The following is a 19,065-nucleotide window of genomic DNA, read 5'->3' as shown; positions in this document are numbered from 1 at the left end:
TTGTATAAACATAAGATGGATAAACTAAACCATTTCTCAGATGAGTTAACACAAACAATTGAATACTTAATTCATCTCTGTGCCACTACTGTGTAACGCTATGCGCCAGTTTAATTTATTTAATTTTTTAGCCGGATTTTTTTCGAAAAAATCTCGGCTTATAGATTGATGTTGTCGGGCGGGCGGGGGGCGGGCGGGCGGGCGGGCGGGCGGGGTGGCGGCGTGCTCGAAAATGTTAAAGTTCTTATTTCATGGTATAACTTTGGTATGCTTGGACCTAGAGTCTTCAAACTTGACATGAAGGTTGGCCAGGATTAACAGATGACCACTGGTCATTTCAAGGTCATTCATTTGAAGGTCAAGGTCACTGTGACCTTCAATATAAAAAATGTTAAAGTTCTTATAACTTTGGTATGCTTGGACCTAGAGTCTTGAAACTTGACATGAAGGTTGGCCATAACTAGTTAGTAACCACTGGTCATTTCAAGGTCATTCATTTGAAGGTCAAGGTCACTGTGACCTTGAATGTAAAAATGTTAAAGTTCTTATTTCATGGTATAACTTTGGTATGCTTGGACCTAGAGTCTTCAAACTTGACATGAAGGTTGGCCAGGATTAACAGATGACCACTGGTCATTTCAAGGTCATTCATTTGAAGGTGAAGGTCACTGTGACCTTCAATATAAAAATGTTAAAGTTGTTATAACTTTGGTATGCTTGGACCTAGAGTCTTGAAACTTGACATGAAGGTTGGCCAGAACTAGTAAGTAACCACTGGACATTTCAAGGTCATTCATTTGAAGGTCAAGGTCACTGTGACCTTGAATGTAAAAATGTTAAAGTTGTTATAACTTTGGTATGCTTGGACCTAGAGTCTTGAAACTTGACATGAAGGTTGGCCAGAACTAGTAAGTAACCACTGGACATTTCAAGGTCATTCATTTGAAGGTCAAGGTCACTGTGACCTTGAATGTAAAAATGTTAAAGTTCTTATTTCATGTTATAACTTTGGTATGCTTGTACCTAGAGTCTTCAAACTTGAAATAAAGATTGGCCAGAAATGATTGATAATGAAATTGATGGAAACTTCAAACAATATCTTACTAATTTGCTAATAAAAAAATTGAGATCAAACTTTCCTAATTGTCAATTCAAGTTCATATTTGTGACCTTAAATGTTATTGTTGTTCATGTATATGCATGCATTCAAAACATAACACAAGGTTTGCTCATGCCTTGAAAAGTACTTACATTTCATTTTGACCTTTGAACAATATTTCAGTAATTTAAGTATTGCATTGACAAAAACACGAAAGGTACTTTCCTGTCATTTAAATCAAAAATCCGGCTTCAATGCGGTCATCTCCGACCGCGGAACTCTTGTTTATATCATTTGGCAGGTTATTTACTTACCTCCCTTTAAAGCTTATTACTTCCCTTGGATTTGTTTTTTTTAACCTTTGACCTTGAAGGATGACCTTGACCTTAACTATTCACCACTCAAAATGTGCAGCTCCACGAGATACACATGCATGCCAAATATCAAGTTGCTGTCATCAATATTGCAAAAGTTATGGCCAATGCACCATACTGGTGGCATAAAAATAAGGGAAAATCTCTGACCCGGCCCCGCCCTAACCCCCATAACTTTTGACCCAGGGGTCAGATCAAAATTCCGTCACTGTCACCGTTGCACATATGCTCATACCTACCATGTATGTAAGTTGCAAGGTTCTAGTGCTAATAGTGTAGGAGGAGCAGGTGGCCAGGACGGACGTACAGACGGACATCACCACAATATCCCCACTTTTTCTCCAAAAAACGTGGGGATAAAAACATGGCTGCCAGGGGGCGGGCACTTTTCCATATATGACAGTACATTTTTTTAACACTGCAACGTTTTTCCTCACCACTTTGGGAATGGTACTGGTACTGGTCAAATTGGGAAAATTAATGGCGTTTTCATCCAAATTGGGAAATTTATTAATTACGCTGAAAACATTTTAAAACATGTACAAATAATAAGTTGCATATTGACATCAAAGTGGTGAGTGATTTCCTACGAAATCATGTTTCTATTAACACTAAACAATCAGTTTATTAATCTTAACACTTTTACTGAAACCGTGCTTGATAGTTAGAGCTGCAACGATTCACCAACAGCTCAATTCGATTCGATTTCGATTTCAGACACTCCATTACCAATTTTTTCGATTTGATTCATCTTCAAACCTAGTTTTATCATATATTCACTCTTATGCATCAAAATTAACATTTCTGTTCAAATGTGATTTCAATAAAACACACAAAAAAGAATAGCAAATTAGGACTCAATTTTAATATAAAAACTTCTGACTAGAAGATTGTGTTGATTACACAATAATATAAAAAATAAATAATCATAAGAACGTATCTGGAATCAGTTGAATGGTAGTACTATCACTATTACACCTTTACCCAAAACCGCTATAAGCATGTCTACCACTGTGCCATGACAGCATCACCTGGTACCTGTAGGACAAATCACATTCTCTAATAAACTTAACAAAACTCCAACAGAAATAGAACTACTTTTCTGGCTGGCGACTTGAGTAGTTGCACTTGTGCGACCTCTTTGTCTTGCTAAATCAACGTTATTTTTGCGTTTGACATATTGCATTAAATTAGATTAGTGGTTGAGCCGGAATTAGCGTACGCCACATCTGTGAAGCACAGTTTACACGTTGCTTTATTGGTAGGGCTACCATCCCGAAACCCAAAATACTGCCACACTTTTGATTTTAGCTTCTTAGGCGCATCTGATAATTTCAATTTGTCGGCAACAACTTGTTCAGCCATTTTGACGCTTTTTCCGAAAGTAGACCGTAACGGGCTTATTGATTGGATAACTAAAGTAATAAGCAACCAATTGCGCGCGTCGTAATTAAAGATAAAACCTACACCTTCCTGTGTCAATAGTCAGAATACAGCGCGCTTTACGTATCTATGTATATATATATGTATATATGTTAAAGAATCGAATCGAATTTGGTAGGTTTGGTATCGTAATCGAATCGAAGCATTTCGAATCGATTTTCGATGAATCGGATCGAATCGTTGCAGCTCTATTGATAGTATGAACTGTCTAAATCGGGACTCGTAGCCTCAGGTTCCGTAGGATAACCTGCCTCTGATTGAACCATTTGTGTTAGTAAACTTGACCATCGGTGAAACGCTGCTATTATCTACATCTGACAACTATGCACTGGACTCGATAATTAATACATATTCCCCAATTTTTAAAGTCCCAATTTTTAGCTCGGCTGTTTTCGGAGAAAACCCTAGGTATTGTCATAGCCAGCTCGTCGTTGTCGTGCTGTCCGCTGGCGTCGTGCTAAAACCTTGACATTTTGCTCTAAAATCAAAGTGCTTCCACCTACAACTTTGAAACTTTATATGTAGATGCACCTTGATGAGCTTTACAAGCCGCACCCATTTTTGGGTCTCTAGGTCAAAGGTCAAGGTCACTGTGACCTCTAACCCCTAAAAAAATTTAAATAATTTTGACAAGCTTTCGCAGCCGAGTGTGGCACCCGTTATGCGGTGCTCTTGTATTAATGCGCGAGTGATAATCAGCATCGGTTATTTGTTTGGCTGTTTTCGTATTACACCAAAATTGGTTACAAGGCACTGAAGATGCAAATGATTGTGAATAATTTGTGCGTGAATAACACAGTTTCACTACCAATGGATAATGTCAGTGGCTTTGTGGCAGTTTGTTGGCGTTGCTATACCTACCACACTTCAGGGGTTTTTCAGCACTGTCTGCGCCTTCGGGAAACGGAGGCATTCAAAAGGAAACGAACCCGTTCCCAATCGAATTTTGATTGCATTTTTCCCAATTTCAAAAAATAAAATCCTCCAAAATCGTAAAAAGTAAACATAATTTATATCGAAAGAGTGACTTCCCTTCATTCGCGAAGAATAAAGCCTTTAGTGACACAGATTTTTTGGTGTATTTGCCGGATGCATTTACTCTCCGCGATGACGTTCGAACTGTTCGGCATTATACAAGAGTATATAGAGCCGCACAATACACATTCTATACCATATCTGTAGACGCTTATTTTCAATCGTGGCTTTGCACAATAGTAAATATTACATTAAAAAAACACAAAAAATAGACGCTTAAGGATGTGTAACGATATCATCGATGTTTTCGAAACGCTCAGAATCTTCCGAAATTACTGCCGCGAGTAACCCTGAACAGACAGGCTCGGACGATACACAGCAAAATGTAACAGCAACAGAAGTAATGCCAGGGCCGTCAATCATAAAATCGGCAACTGAATGCTCAGAGCCTTGTAAGAAAGTTGTAGTTCAATCGTCATTTAATACATTAAAGTATGAAATGAAATACCCATGACTCTATTTTATCTCGGCCAAAAATGTTGCTGTAACTTGTGTTTGGGCAGTGTTTGTTTTGCATGTGTTTATATAAAGAAAATTGTTAAACCACAGACTTATTTAAGCATGATTAATTAAATTTTTTTTCCCAAAATGAGCTGTTTCACGAAACAAAAATTTCCAAAAGGGCAATTTTGTCGATAAAAAATTCCCAATTTGGTCAGACTCCTTTTCCCAAAGTAGGCAGAAAAACCCCTGCACTTATCAGTCATTACGGTGTACTCCTCCACGAAAAAATCATGGCAGTTACTTATAAGACTGCTGATGGCAACCTGGTGCATTCCTCGTGGAAATTGTACGTTTCATGCTTAATGTTGTCAAAACATTTATTTCGTATTTCGACACGTAAACGTTTTTACAAATAAATATTTTATTAATTAACTAAAACTCAAAATGTTCGGTTGCATTCTCAAATGACCGTTATTACCCCCCGCCATAGGCGTAGGGATATTGTTTTGGCGTTGTCCGTCTTTCCATTTGTCTTTCCATTTGTCTTTCCATTTGTCTTTCCGTCCGCCCATCCGGCACTTTTGTGTCCAGAGCCATATCTTGGAAGTGCTTTGGCGGATTTCGTTGAAACTTGGTATGAGTATATATATGGTCAGGGGTGTGATTTTTCCGCGGATTTCAGCGGATCTGGTTGTCAGGGGTAATTTCCGTGATTCGTGTAAATTAAAAAAAAAATGGGTGAAAGTAGGACGGAATCCGCTGGTGTATTTCATAAGTGGCCCGAAAAATTGGCGGCCTGCTAAAACTCTCCGCATATAACACTGGTATTCTGTCTTAGCATTTTTTGAAATGAGCGATGCCATTGGCTGTCGTTTTCTAATCTTCCAATTAAAATCGGTCTTTTAAAATGTGTTTCATATTTCTTTGCTGATTCGATTGAAAATGGCGCCTTTGTGAAACGTTAATGAAGACAAACGAACGAATCTCACAATATGTCGGAGATTTAACAATTATTTAAAAACAAAATTTAATGGGAAAAGGAATAGACAACAGTGGATATAAATCAGAAAGCGAAGTGAACATTGATACCTTTTTATATCCCCCACTATAGTAGTGGGGGACATATTGTTTTTGCCCTGTCGGTTGGTTGGTTGGTCTGTTGGTTGGTCTGTTGGTTTGCGCCAACTTTAACATTTTGCAATAACTTTTGCTATATTGAAGATAGCAACTTCATATTTGGCATGCATGTGTATCTCATGGAGCTGCACATTTTGAGTGGTGAAAGGTCAAGGTCATCCTTCAAGGTCAGAGGTCAAATATATGTGGCCCAAATCGCTTATTTTATGAATGCTTTTGCAATATTGAAGATAGCAACTTGATATTTGGCATGCATGTTCAGTGATTTTTTTTGCCAGAAATTACAGCCGATATTCGGCTGCTTCCCAATTGCAAAAAATGACGTTTTTTCCCAAAAATTTGATTAAAATTTCCCCAAAAAAGACAACATTTTCCCAATAAAGCCAATAAGATTACAATGTAATTTAGCAATAATTTCGAACGAGTGCCGATCGAGTTGCCGAGTCGTCGCCGAAAAACAACTGACTTACGTATTTTTCGCGAATTTAGCCGAATACGATTTTACTTTGCTTTACACATCTCTCTCTATATTGCGGAGGATACCGACGATAGTCGATGTATCCCGATTGTAAACGCCTGTTTTTACACACGCCCAAGATGGCGGCAAGCAGACGAGAAATTTGCGATGCGCGGCGAAAATGATAAATAACATTTAAATTAACAACGGATATCATATGGTTATTACGGAATAATTTAATGCGTGTGTCAATTAACGCAAAATATAACGTTTGAGATAAAAACAACAAATATTTATTACAAATCTTCACAGTGAATGTGCATCACGGAAATCAGTGTTGGGAAATTGGAGTTAGTCTACCGTTACTCACAAAGTTAATGCATCTAAGATGAGTATCGTTCGAAAATGGAAAGAGACAAACGTGATATGATTTATATGTTAGTGGATCTGTGTAAAATCAGATTCATATGCATATTCTGCTTTATTATGTTTGTCACGCTTTACAGTTTACTGAAATAGCATTGAAGTGCAAGATGTTGAAAGGTAAAGAAATGAAATAAATTATTTTAACTCCATATAATACATCATTAACATAGCAAGACCACTAAAGCGTTTTTTTTTATATATATGTGTTAATGTTTTCACCATATGATATTTAATTTAAAAGAATACTGAATTAAATTCTTACTATTAAAGAGGTTATGATTAAATGGTATATTTAAGAATCTCTATAGATTATTGCAAGTTCAATATGAATGTGGAAGGATATTAACTTAACATTGTCTTCATTGTAAGAACACATTAAATTAGTACTTTATAATATAAAAATGCTGTCAAACATACTTTAATAATTTTAATTCTGTTCTTATAATCATATTTATAATGTTTCCCAATTTCATGGTTTATCGCGCTATTTTTCCCAATTTCATGGTTTATCGCGCTAATTTTCCCAATCCAAAAGGCACAGGCTGTAAGAAAAAAAAGCAAAAAAAATCACTGATGTTTATGACATGGAGCTGCACATTTTGAGTGGTGAAAGGTCAAGGTCATCCTTCAAGGTCAAATATATGGGTCAAAATTGCTCATGTAATGTCACTTCTGCAATATTGAAGCTAGCAATTTTATATTTTGAAATGCGTGTGTATTTCAAGGAGCTGCACATTTTGAGTGGTGAAGGGTCAAGGTCAAGGCCATCCTTCAAGGTCAAACGTCATATAGGGGGACATTGTGTTTCACAAACACATCTTGTTCTGAACATTGTTTTTTTTTCAGTTTTGGGGGAAAGGGGTCGGGTCCCCTGAGGGGGGGTGGGGGGAATTCGCGCTTAACAGGGGAAAAAGGGGAAATTTCAATGCATAGCAAATAACAGTACAAAATCAAGTTTTAACACTATAATTCACCATACGTAGAGAGAAAAACATTATTCCAATTTTTTTTTTTTTCATCAACATGTTATGTTCATGTTCAAAGTTCAACATTTCTTGGCTTTTCTGCCAATTTGTGCAGACATTATAAGTCTTATCAGGGACTCAAGTGTAGCTGACTAAGTTGTGCTTGTTTAAACACAACATCAATTTTTATGTCCCCCACTATAGTAGTGGGGGACATATTGTTTTTTCCCTGTCTGTTGGTTGGTCTGTTGGTTGGTTTGCGCCAACTTTAACATTTTGCAATAACTTTTGCTCTATTGAATATAGCAACTTGATATTTGGCATGCATGTGTATCTCATGGAGCTGCACATTTTGAGTGGTGAAAGGTCAAGGTCATCCTTCAAGGTCAGAGGTCAAATATATGTGGCCCAAATCGCTTATTTTATGAATACTTTTGCAATATTGAAGATAGCAACTTGTATTTGGCATGCATGTGTAACTTATGGAGCTGCACATTTTGAGTGGTGAAAGGTCAAGGTCATCCTTCAAGGTCAGAGGTCAAATATATGTGGCCAAAATTGCTTATTTTAATAATACTTTTGCAATATTGAAGATAGCAACTTGATATTTGGCATGCATGTGTATCTAATGGAGCTGCACATTTTGAGTGGTGAAAGGTCAAGGTCATCCTAGGTCAAATATATGGGTCAAAATTGCTCATGTAATGTAACTTCTGCAATATTGAAGCTAGCAATTTTATATTTGACATGCATGTGTATCTCATGGAGCTCAGGGCGCTCACACTATTGGGGAAGGGGTCCGCAGCCCTTAGGAGGGGGAATTTACGCGGCGTTTCCCTTTTTGGGAGATTTTGTTACTTACTCTCTCATTATTTCATTTGTACATGTATGCACTATATTCATTGCATTTTTCATAATTTAGTATGTTTGAAAAGATTAAATTGAAATAGAATTGAGATTTAATATTCATGAGACACATCTTTCTATTAAAAAAAAAAAATTTTTTTTTTTTTTTTTTAGGGGGAATTTTTCCCCCCAAAAGGGGAAAAAAGTATACCTTTAGGTGGGGGACTGCCGCCAAAATTCTGCGGCAGATTTGATAGATTGAGGGCCCTGGAGCTGCACATGAGTGGTGAAGGGTCAAGGTCAAGGTCATCCTTCAAGGTCAAACGTCATATAGGGGGACATTGTGTTTCACAAACACATCTTGTTTTAAGCTAAAACAGATTTTTGTCAATTTTTTTCCAACATATTTTGCTGTTGTGCGACATGGTGGAATACGTATGGTTTGCGGTAGATGTCGTAAAGCGAAAGTTGTGATGGTGAACTACGTACGGTTTGCCGTAAAGGAGTAAAGGCTAAAAGAAAGTAAACACGCGGATGCGGCAGTTCATGAAAATTTTAGTAAATAAATTCGTAACGAAAGACATATTTAAATGAGGTATTGATTAGAATTGAATTACACTTCAGAGAGGGGAATTTTTCAAATTTGGGGGGAAAAATATATACTCTCGAGATGGGGGAATGGGCCCACTGCTGAATGGGTACAGAAGATCGACTGTCTGTTGTGAAATAAGGTCACTTCCAACAGCCTTGCTGTTGGGCTAGCTCTTTAGCGACGTGGTTAAAGTGTCTGACTACCACTCTGGTGTTCGTGTGTTCAATCCCCGGCTTGAGCTCAGTATTTTCACATTAATGGCGACGAGGCAAAAAAAGAACTGTGAATGCGGGAATGGGTCTGAGCTGTTTAATGGTTTCTGGGAGGGCCATGCGGATGCAAGACATGCTGTAGTGGGCGTGTCTGGGTTTTGAAAAATTAAAAGGGGGAGGAGTGTAGTGAAATAAGGTCACTTTCAACAGCCTTGCTGTTGGGCTAGCTCTTTAGCGACGTGGTTAAAGTGTCTGACTACCACTCTGGAGGTCGTGGGTTCAATCCTCGGCTTGAGCTCAGTATTTTCACATAATGTCTTGGTAAGGCTGAGCCTGAAGTCATATGCTACCAATCTTGAACTACGTAAACTGGTAAATTGTCATTAGTTGTGTAGACCTTATGTAGAATTTAAAGGCATTGAGCTCAAACGAAAGATTGCCGTTATCGTTCACAGGTATTGGAATACTCATTGATTTTGATCACAATTAATACTGGTGACTTGGCATAACATTTTAAGTGATTTTAAACAGATTTTCATAAAAAATCTTGTTGATAAGTTTTAGATGGTGTTTATTAAAATGTCTGTTTTAAGGTTTGTCATTGCATTATGTACCCGATTCCGGTAGTCAAAATCAGTCTACAGAATTTTCCTCCTCTCAGACTTCACCTCAATCACACCCCTGATGGTGAAGAGGATGATGCACACCAAATGGCATTGTACACCATCTGTTAATAATGGAGTTATGGCCCTTTGTATCTTGAAAAAAATGCTTTTTTGAGTGTCAAATATAACACTTTTGTGTCCAGAAGCATATTGGTGGGGGATATCAATTCAATGAATTTGCTTGTTAAATTTGTAATCCAAAGCACACTTTTCAATTTTCATGTTAATGCGACGTTATCAAATTCTAACTTCACATAAACATTACACATGCATATTTCCTTTGCAGGGTTTTTTCTGCCTATTTTGGGAAAAGGAGTCTGACCAAATGGAGAATTTTTTATCGACAAAATTGTCCATTTTGGGAATTTTTGCTTCGATGAAACGGCTCATTTTGGGAAAACATTGTGAATTTATCATGCTTAAATAAGTCAGTGGTTTAACATTTTTTTTTATTAGCTCATCTATTTTTTGAAAAAAAATTATGAGCTATTGTCATCACCTTGGCGTCGGCGTTGGCGTTGGCGTTGGCGTTGGCGTTGGCGTCGGCGTCCGGTTAAGTTTTGCGTTTAGGTCCACTTTTCTCAGAAAGTATCAATGCTATTGCATTCAAACTTGGTACACTTACTTACTATCATGAGGGGACTAGGCAGGCAAAGTTAGATAACTCTGGCGTGCATTTTGACAGAATTATGTGCCCTTTTTGTACTTAAAAAATTGCAAATTTTGGTTAAGTTTTGCGTTTAGTTCCACTTTTCTCAGTAAGTATCAATGCTATTGCATTCAAACTTGGTACACTTACTTACTATCATGAGGGGACTGGGCAGGCAAAGTTAGATAACTCTGGCATGCATTTTGACAGAATTATGTGCCCTTTTTATACTTAGAAAATTGACAATTTTGGTTAAGTTTTGTGTTTAGGTCCATTTTATTCCTTAAGCATCAAAGCTATTGCTTTCATACTTGCAACACTTACTAACTATCATAAGGGGACTGTGCAGGCAAAGTAATGTAACTCTGACTGGCATTTTGACAGAATTATGTGCCCTTTTTATACTTAGAAAATTGAAAATTTGATTAAGTTTTGTGTTTAGGTCCACTTTATTCCTACAGTATCAAAGCTATTGCTTTCATACTTGCAAGATTTATGAACTATCATAAGGGGACGGTGCAGGCAAAGTTATGTAACTCTGACTGGCATTTGGACGGAATTATGGGCCCTTTATACTTAGAAAATTGAAAATTTGGTTAAGATTTATGTTTTGGTCACTTTACCCCTAAAGTATCATAGATATTGCTTTCATACTTGGAACACTCACAAACTATCATAAGGGTACAGTAAAAGGACAAGTTGCATAACTCTGGTTGTCATTGTTACGGAATTATGGCCCTTTTTTGACTTAGTAACTTTTAATATATGGTTAAATTTTGTGTTTCGATCCACTCGAAGTATCAAGGCTATTGCTTTCAAACTTCAAATACTTACATGCTATCATGAGGTTACTGTACCTGGCAACTTGAATTTTACTTTGACCTTTGAATGACCTTGACTCTCAAGGTCAAATTATTAAATTTTGCTAAAATTGCCATAACTTCTTTATTTATGATTAGATTTGATTGATACTTTGATGAAACTACTCTTACCTGACATACCACAATAGACTTCACCCAAACCATCCCCCGTGCCCTCCCCCCCCTCCCCCCCTCCCCCCCCCCCCCTAATTTTTTTTTTTTTTTTTTTTTTTATAAGATCATCTCACAAATGACCACCACACCCTCACACTATACCCCCACCCCACCCCCCCCACCCCCCCCCCAAATTTTTTTTTTGATTTTTTTTTTTTTTTTTTTTTTTTTTTTTTTTAAGATCATCTCACAAATTATCACCACACCCTCACACTATACCCCCCCCCCCCCCCCGATTTTTTTTTTTTTTTTTTTTTTTTTTTTCGCTTTTTTGGAAGATAATGTAATAAATGTCCACAACCCCACACTATACACCCCTCTTCACTCCACTCCTCCCTCCTTTGTGATTGAAAATGAGAGTCCCTTCACCTTTAAAAAGAAAATAGATGAGCGGTCTGCACCCGCAAGGCGGTGCTCTTGTTTTTTTTTGTTATTTTGTCTTCTTTATGTAAACACATGCAATATTGGGCATGTTCAACGTTTAAGTACTGCAATTTGTCTTTCAGTTTCAGTTACACTCTGAGAAAAGAAATGTACAGTCAAAAACCTATAGCAGATATTTTTTACCCAAACAAACAATGGTTAGTCACACAAGTTACAGCATGATTGTCCCCTACCAGTGAAACCGGAGGGGACTTATAGTTTGCACTTCGTCTGTCTGTCAGTCTGTCTTGTCAGTCTGTCTTGTCAGTCCGTCACACTTTTCTGGATCTTGCGATAACTTTAAAAGTTCTTAATATTTTTTCATGAAACTTGAAACATGGATAGATGGCAATATGGAGATTATGCACGTCATTTCATTTTGTGCCTACGTCAAAAATTCTGGTTGCTATGGCAACAAATAAAAAAACAATTTTTATGCCCCCCTTCGAAGAAGAGGGTGTATATTGCTTTGCACATGTCGGTCAGTCGGTCTGTCCGTCTGTCCACCAGGTCGTTTCCGGATGATAACTCAAGAACGCTTGGGCCTAGGATCATTAAACTTCATAGGTACATTGATCATGACTCGCAGATGACCCCTATTGATTTTGAGGTCACTAGGTCAAAGGTCAAGGTCACAGTGACCCGAAATAGTAAAATAGTTTCCGGATGATAACTCAAGAACGCTTATGCCTAGGATCATGGAACTTGATAGGTAGATTGATCATGACTCGCAGATGACCCCTATTGATTTCCAGGTCACTAGGTCAAAGGTCAAGGTCACGGTGACCCGAAATAGTAAAATGGTTTCCGGATGATAACTCAAGAACGCTTATGCCTAGGATCATGAAACTTAATAGGTAGATTGATCATGACTCGCAGATGACCCCTATTGATTTTGAGGTCACTAGGTCAAAGGTCAAGGTCACTGTGACCCGAAATAGTAAATTGGTTTCCGGATGGTAACTCAAGAACGCTTATGCCTAGAATCATGAAACTTCATAGGTACATTGATCATGACTTGCAGATGACCCCTATTGATTTTCAGGTCACTAGGTCAAAGGTCAAGGTCATGGTGACCGGAAATAGTAAAATTGTTTCTGGATGATAGCTCAAGAACGCTTATGCCTAGGATCATGAAATATGATAGGTAGATTGATCATGACTAGCAGATGACCCCTATTGATTTTGAGGTCACTAGGTCAAAGGTCAAGGTCACAGTGACTCGAAATAGTAAAATGGTTTCCATATGATAACTCAAGAGCGCTTATGCCTAGGATCATGAAACTTGATAGGTACATTGATCATGACAGGCAGATGACCCCTATTGATTTTCAGGTCACTAGGTCAAAGGTCAAGGTCACAGTGACCCAAAATAGTTAAATGGTTTCCCGATGATAACTCAAGAAAGCTTATGGCTAGGATCATGAAACTTCATAGGTACATTGATCATGACTCGCAGATGACCCCTATGGATTTTCAGAACACTAGGTCAAAGGTCAAGGTCACAGTGACAAAAAACATATTCACACAATGGCTGTCACTACAACTGAGAGCCCATATGGGGGGCATGCATGTTTTACAAACAGCCCTTGTTTTTTTTTTTACTCACAATCGTGGAGTTTCACTGGTAGGGGACCATATTGCTTGGCAATCTCTTTTTTTCACTGCTTTCTGTTTTTGAAAGCATCACACAGCTCCTCCAATGTTTTGTCATTCAGGTCTAGACCTTCAATGCAGGTAAGCATCGAGTAAGTTGGGTTTGTGTGGTAATGGGAGCACAGCAGGTTAATATTAATCTAATTATGATAAGTCATAAGACACTTCTTTCTCATAATCGAATAATTATTAGTCATAATACACATTTTTTGGAAATTGGGATTTTTATGTCCCCCACTATAGTAGTGGGGGACATATTGTTTTTGCCCTGTCTGTTGGTCTGTCTGTTGGTCTGTTGGTCTGTTTGCGCCAACTTTAACATTTTGCAATAACTTTTGCTATATTGAAGATAGCAACTTCATATTTGGCATGCATGTGTATCTCATGAAGCTGCACATTTTGAGTAGTGAAAGGTCAAGGTCATCCTTCAAGGTCAGAGGTCAAATATGTGGCCAAAATCGCTCAGTTTATGAATACTTTTGCAATATTGAAGATAGCAACTTGATATTTGGCATGCATGTGTATCTCATGGAGCTGCACATTTTGAGTGGTGAAAGGTCAAGGTCAAGGTCATCCGTCAAGGTCAGAGGTCAAATATATGTGGCCCAAATCGCTTATTTTATAAATACGTTTGCAATATTGAAGATAGCAACTTGATATTTGGCATGCATGTGCATCTCATGGAGCTGCACATTTTGAGTGGTGTAAGGTCAAGGTCAAGGTCATCCTTCAAGGTCAGAGGTCAAATATATTTGGCCCAAATCGCTTATTTTATGAATTCTTTTGCAATATTGAAGATAGCAACTTGATATTTGGCATGCATGTGTATCTCATGGAGCTGCACATTTTGAGTGGTGAAAGGTCAAGGTCATCCTTCACAAGGTCAAGGTCATCCTACAAGGTCAAACATCATATAGGGGGACATTGTGTTTCACAAACACATCTTGTTTAAAAATAATTTCGGTTTGGGATCATGTCCGTTTGCTTTGGGAATGCCTCCGTTTTCCTGAGGCGCAGATAGTGCTGAAAAACCCCTGCGTTGTCTCGACAAAAGCGCGCGAAAATTAAGCCGCTCATGTTAAACGTCACGTTACCGCATGGAAAGCATAGGCCTATTGATTTTTGTATAAAAACTATGTAGCGTAGAGACAATTGAAATTGTTTAATTTCGGTTTAAAAATTTGTTATTAATTTAAACTAAATTAAAAAATTAATTTCCATTAAACATGCTGTATCTTTATCGTAATGGTCTTTTCGATAGTTTATTATTGAAGCAGCTATTGTATGCTGTATACAGTACTAAGTAAACAAAAAAAACTGGATTAAGTGATGCGTGTTGTGAAAACACGCTTGGCCGGTATACTGACCTCATTGTGTAGACTAGGATGTTTTGACAAAAGGGATTAACATGTGCGTGTGCAAATCTTCGGCAATTTTTCTTTTCTATGAAATGGATTTTTTTGTTAATTCGGAATTTTTATTTTGAAATTGGGAATTTTTATTTTGAACTTGGGGAAAAATGGTCTCATTTGGAATGGTGCGGTTTTACGGTACCAACTATATAAAGAAAAAACGCTGCACTGTCATATGTACAGTATTGTCCAATCTTCATGAAACTTGGTTCATAATATTTGTTTAAATGATATCTGGACGAGTTTGAAAATGATTCCGGTCTGTTGAAAAACATGTCCGCCAGGGTTGCCATTTATAGTTCACTTTTCATGAAACGTGGTCAGAACTGTTGTTGAAATGATATTTTGGGCTGCACAGAACAGGACAGTTCATTTGTAGCTCAGGTGAGCGACTTTGGGCCTTTCAGGCCCTCTTTTTCCCAATTGGTACATTAAAGGTGTTTTTCCCAATTTGGCTAAAAAAAAAGGGACAAAAAAGAATGTGCATATTTAAAGAATGGGGCATAAAAGTGCCAAGGTTTTTGGAAATGTTTTCAAAGAGTGGGGCATAAAAATGGTGTTGGGGCCATCCTTCTTTTTGTTTATCCCTATATATAGTACTAAGTAGGTTACTGGTTGACTACTTTGATAAAACAGAAAACAAGTAATATCAAAACAGATTCTGGATTAAATGGTTTTCACTCCTTTCTAGGTCATCATATCAAGAAACAAGAGAAGGAAAGAGAGAAGCAGCAACAGAGAGAGGCCCAGGCCCGTGCTGCCCCAGTTACGCCCCCACGGTATGCAGGTATGGGTGGGCCCCAGGGTGGTACCTATATGCCCCAGCGCTCACCGCGCTTCAATGCCCCCCATCAGCAAGGGCCTCCACACCCTGTTGCGTTAAGGGTCACCACCGGTGGGCCCATTAGGGGACCCGCATCAGGGCCGCGCCACGAACCATATCCAACTCAACGCCCAGAGAGACGTGGTTCTTCTGGAAGCTATGATCAAACTCACGTACCTAACCCTAAACAGCAGCCTCTGCCTCAATTGCAAAAAATGCCCAGTGGCCCCAATGGGCAAGTGATAAAAGTGGAGGATGATGATGCGGAACAATCTAACCAAAGTGCTCCCGGTGTTACAAGCCGGGATAACAGTGAACCTGTGTCTCCTGCAGTAAAGACTTCTTTACGCTCGGATATCTATGATGACTCGAAATCTAGTGTATCTGTTCTTAACGAATCTGACCTCAAACAGGATATTAGCATTCCAGCAGGCGGACTAAGCCTTGACTCAGACTTGTCTAGTTTAATATCTCCAACCACCGCAACAAGTTCAACTTTAACCACCAACGACAGTGTTCAGGAAGGTCACACCAGTGCAATTCTTGGAGATTCTGAGGACCCCAATGTGAGTGTTAAGCTTGAAACAGTGGACGAAGGAGATATGGACTTAGAGATAACTGGCGTGGAGCTTGGCCAGGCCCTGGGGCAAGCCCCTGGAGGGGATCCCATGGGGTCCCAGGACTGGGGCCAGGGCATGCAAGGAGGGGCGGCAGGGGGACCTGGCGATATGGCAGGATACAGTAAGTGACTCTTTTCCTTTTTATTGTTAAACGACCACATCTTTGTTTCATGTGAAGGTGGAAAGCATCTGATGACTTGACATAAGTTCTCTTGTGGGTTTTAGTTTAATATTGGAAAATTCTGTTTCAAAACACAGAATACTTTTGTTAAGATATATGTAGCAGTGTTTTTTCCCACTATTTTGGGAATTAGGCCTGGTCCCTTGACTGTATATGCTAGCAATCAATTTAAAAAAAAGTAAATAACAAGAAATGCTCTCTCGTTAGTAAACAAAGATGTGGTCTTGAGTGCACAAGAAACATGTCCTTAGGCTGGCTCATTTCCATGGGGCAGATTGTCAATTGTTTGTATTACTGTGTTACCTTCAATACAGTTATACACTATGATCTTAAATTAGTTTCTTGCAATTACAAAAAAGCCACTTTGAAGTCGCGTAGCGTGAAAACATTTTTCTGATGAAGACAGGCATTTTGTATTAGCTTATCTTATCTGTTGTTTGTAATGTAAATAGGTATCACACAATACTGTTTAGGTATGCTTCTAGTGGTGCAGTGATACACAGGTAAGTGTATAATTTCAACTTGAGATAAAAAAAAATGTTTAATACTGGTTGATTACTCTTTGTCTCATATCTGTGAATATTTTATTTTTTTGCTTTTTATGTTGTTATTTTGCCTGTTTTTTCACCTATAGGGGAATGGTGGCGGGGCCCGTCCAAAGGGGAAAAACGCGTCGTTTTTTTGGAAAAGGGGAAAATTAAGAAGTCATTCTTTTATATGTAATGATATTTATTATATGAATACACATGTATGTATGAATGTTATATTAACAGCTGAATGTCTCTGTTCTTTTTCTTAAATATATATCAATGATTTGTTCAACATTAGTTTCAGTCAGTTCAGCCATCATGCACAGTATCAGTTTTCCAAGCCAAGTAGAGTCTAATTGGGATTTTTTAAATCAATAAAATGGCAAATTTGAGCATTCAGGGCCCTCAATCTATCAAATCTGCCGCCGTATTTCGGCGGCAGTCCCCCACCTGAAAAGTATACTTTTTTCCCCTTTTGGTGTGAAAAATTCCCCCTAAAAAAAAAAAAAAAAAAAAAATTTTTTTTTTTTTTTTTTTAAATAGAAAGATGTGTCTCATGGTTATTATATCTCAAATCTATTTCAATTTAATCTTTTCAAACATACTAAATTATGAAATATGCAATGAATATAGTGCAAACATGTACAAATGAAATAATGAGAGAGTAAGTAAAAAAATCCCCCAAAAAGGGAAACGCCGCGAAAATTCCCCCTCCTAAGGGCTGCGGACCCCTTCCCCCAAAGTAGTGTGAGGGCCCTGAGCATTTTTTATCAATAAAATGGGCCAAATTGGAATGTTTTTATCAACAAATATTGACACAATATAGATACATCTAAAAAAATAATTCATGCAGTCCACTGATTTGGGTAAACCTAATTTAATATAACTCTTTATAATAATAAAAAATCATATTAATTATAGTTATATACCTTGTTAGATGTTTATAAAATGAATTTGATATATATGATATCTTTCATGAGGCATTTTTTTCCAAAAGAAAAAACATTTTATTTTTTTATTTTTTATTTTACTTTTGGAGGGGATTTTTAAAAAAAAAAAAATGGGGGAAAATATAATCTATTTTTAGAGGGGAATGGGGCCGAATATCGGCCCCGAAATTGCCATAAAAAAAAACACTGGTATTGATTATGTTTTACTTTCTATTGCAGTCTAGATTACAACAACACCTTAGAGTCAAAGGGATATTTATCAGTTTTAATGGTTTGACATCTGCTTCATGGAAAATGCCAAGGGTTTTTAAATTTATCTTAAATACATACTCATATTAGAAATAAGTTTAATACAAGAAATGGCGCCGCAGAGGCTGACGCGTATCCCCACGCCGCATGTTTGACCCAGGGGCGCCCCAGGGTTGGTAATGGGGCCATGCATAGTTGAGATTGACTGTTTTGTCATACTTGTAAAAGAGGTTCAGTATCAATTTGAAGTGAATCGGTGTAGAAATGAAGAAATTATAGTAAAAGGCAATTTTAGGTGGGCGTGGCCTATATAGGCGGGGCGCCCCAGGGTTGGTAATGGGGCCATGCATAGCTGAGATTAACTGTATTGTCATAAGAGAGGTTCAGTATCAATTTGAAGTGAATCGGTGAAAAAATGAAGAAATTATAGTAAAAGGCAATTTTAGGAGGGCGTGGCCTTTGTGGGCATGGCCTATGTGGGCAGGGCGCCCCAGGGTTGGTAATGGGGCCATGCATAGCTGAGATTGACTGTATTGTCATAAGAGAGGTTCAGTATCAATTTGAAGTGAATCGGTGTAGAAATGAAGAATTATAGTAAAAGGCAATTTTGGGTGGGCGTTGCCTATGTGGGCGGGGCGCCCCAGGGTTGGTAATGGGGCCATGCATAGTTGAGATTGACCGTATTGTCATCAGAGAGGCTCAGTATCAATTTGAAGTAAATTGGTGCAGAAATGAAGAAGTTAATGTAAAATAACATAAAAAAATGAGTGAAAATCTCTGACCCGGTCCCGCCCCAATCCCCATAAATTTTGACCCAGGGGTCAGATCAAAATTCTGTCACTG

The 19,065-nt window shown here is 38.0% G+C and overlaps 1 protein-coding gene across 1 annotated transcript in view; it reads left to right on the top strand.

The window, feature by feature from the left end:
• Positions 1–19,065, top strand: part of LOC127857730 (endothelial zinc finger protein induced by tumor necrosis factor alpha-like) — a 67,134-nt gene that overhangs the window by 26,293 nt on the left and 21,776 nt on the right. The window contains exon 4 of the mRNA XM_052394386.1: positions 15,561–16,433. Within this exon, the coding sequence (XP_052250346.1) occupies positions 15,561–16,433 (873 nt within the window). The remainder of the gene's footprint in view (positions 1–15,560; positions 16,434–19,065) is intronic.

Source organism: Dreissena polymorpha, chromosome 14 (genome assembly GCF_020536995.1).
Source record: "Dreissena polymorpha isolate Duluth1 chromosome 14, UMN_Dpol_1.0, whole genome shotgun sequence".
Classification (NCBI taxonomy): Eukaryota; Metazoa; Mollusca; class Bivalvia; order Myida; family Dreissenidae; genus Dreissena; species Dreissena polymorpha.
The sequence above is the reverse complement of the archived record's forward strand: the minus strand, read 5'-3'. Positions and strand labels throughout refer to the sequence as shown.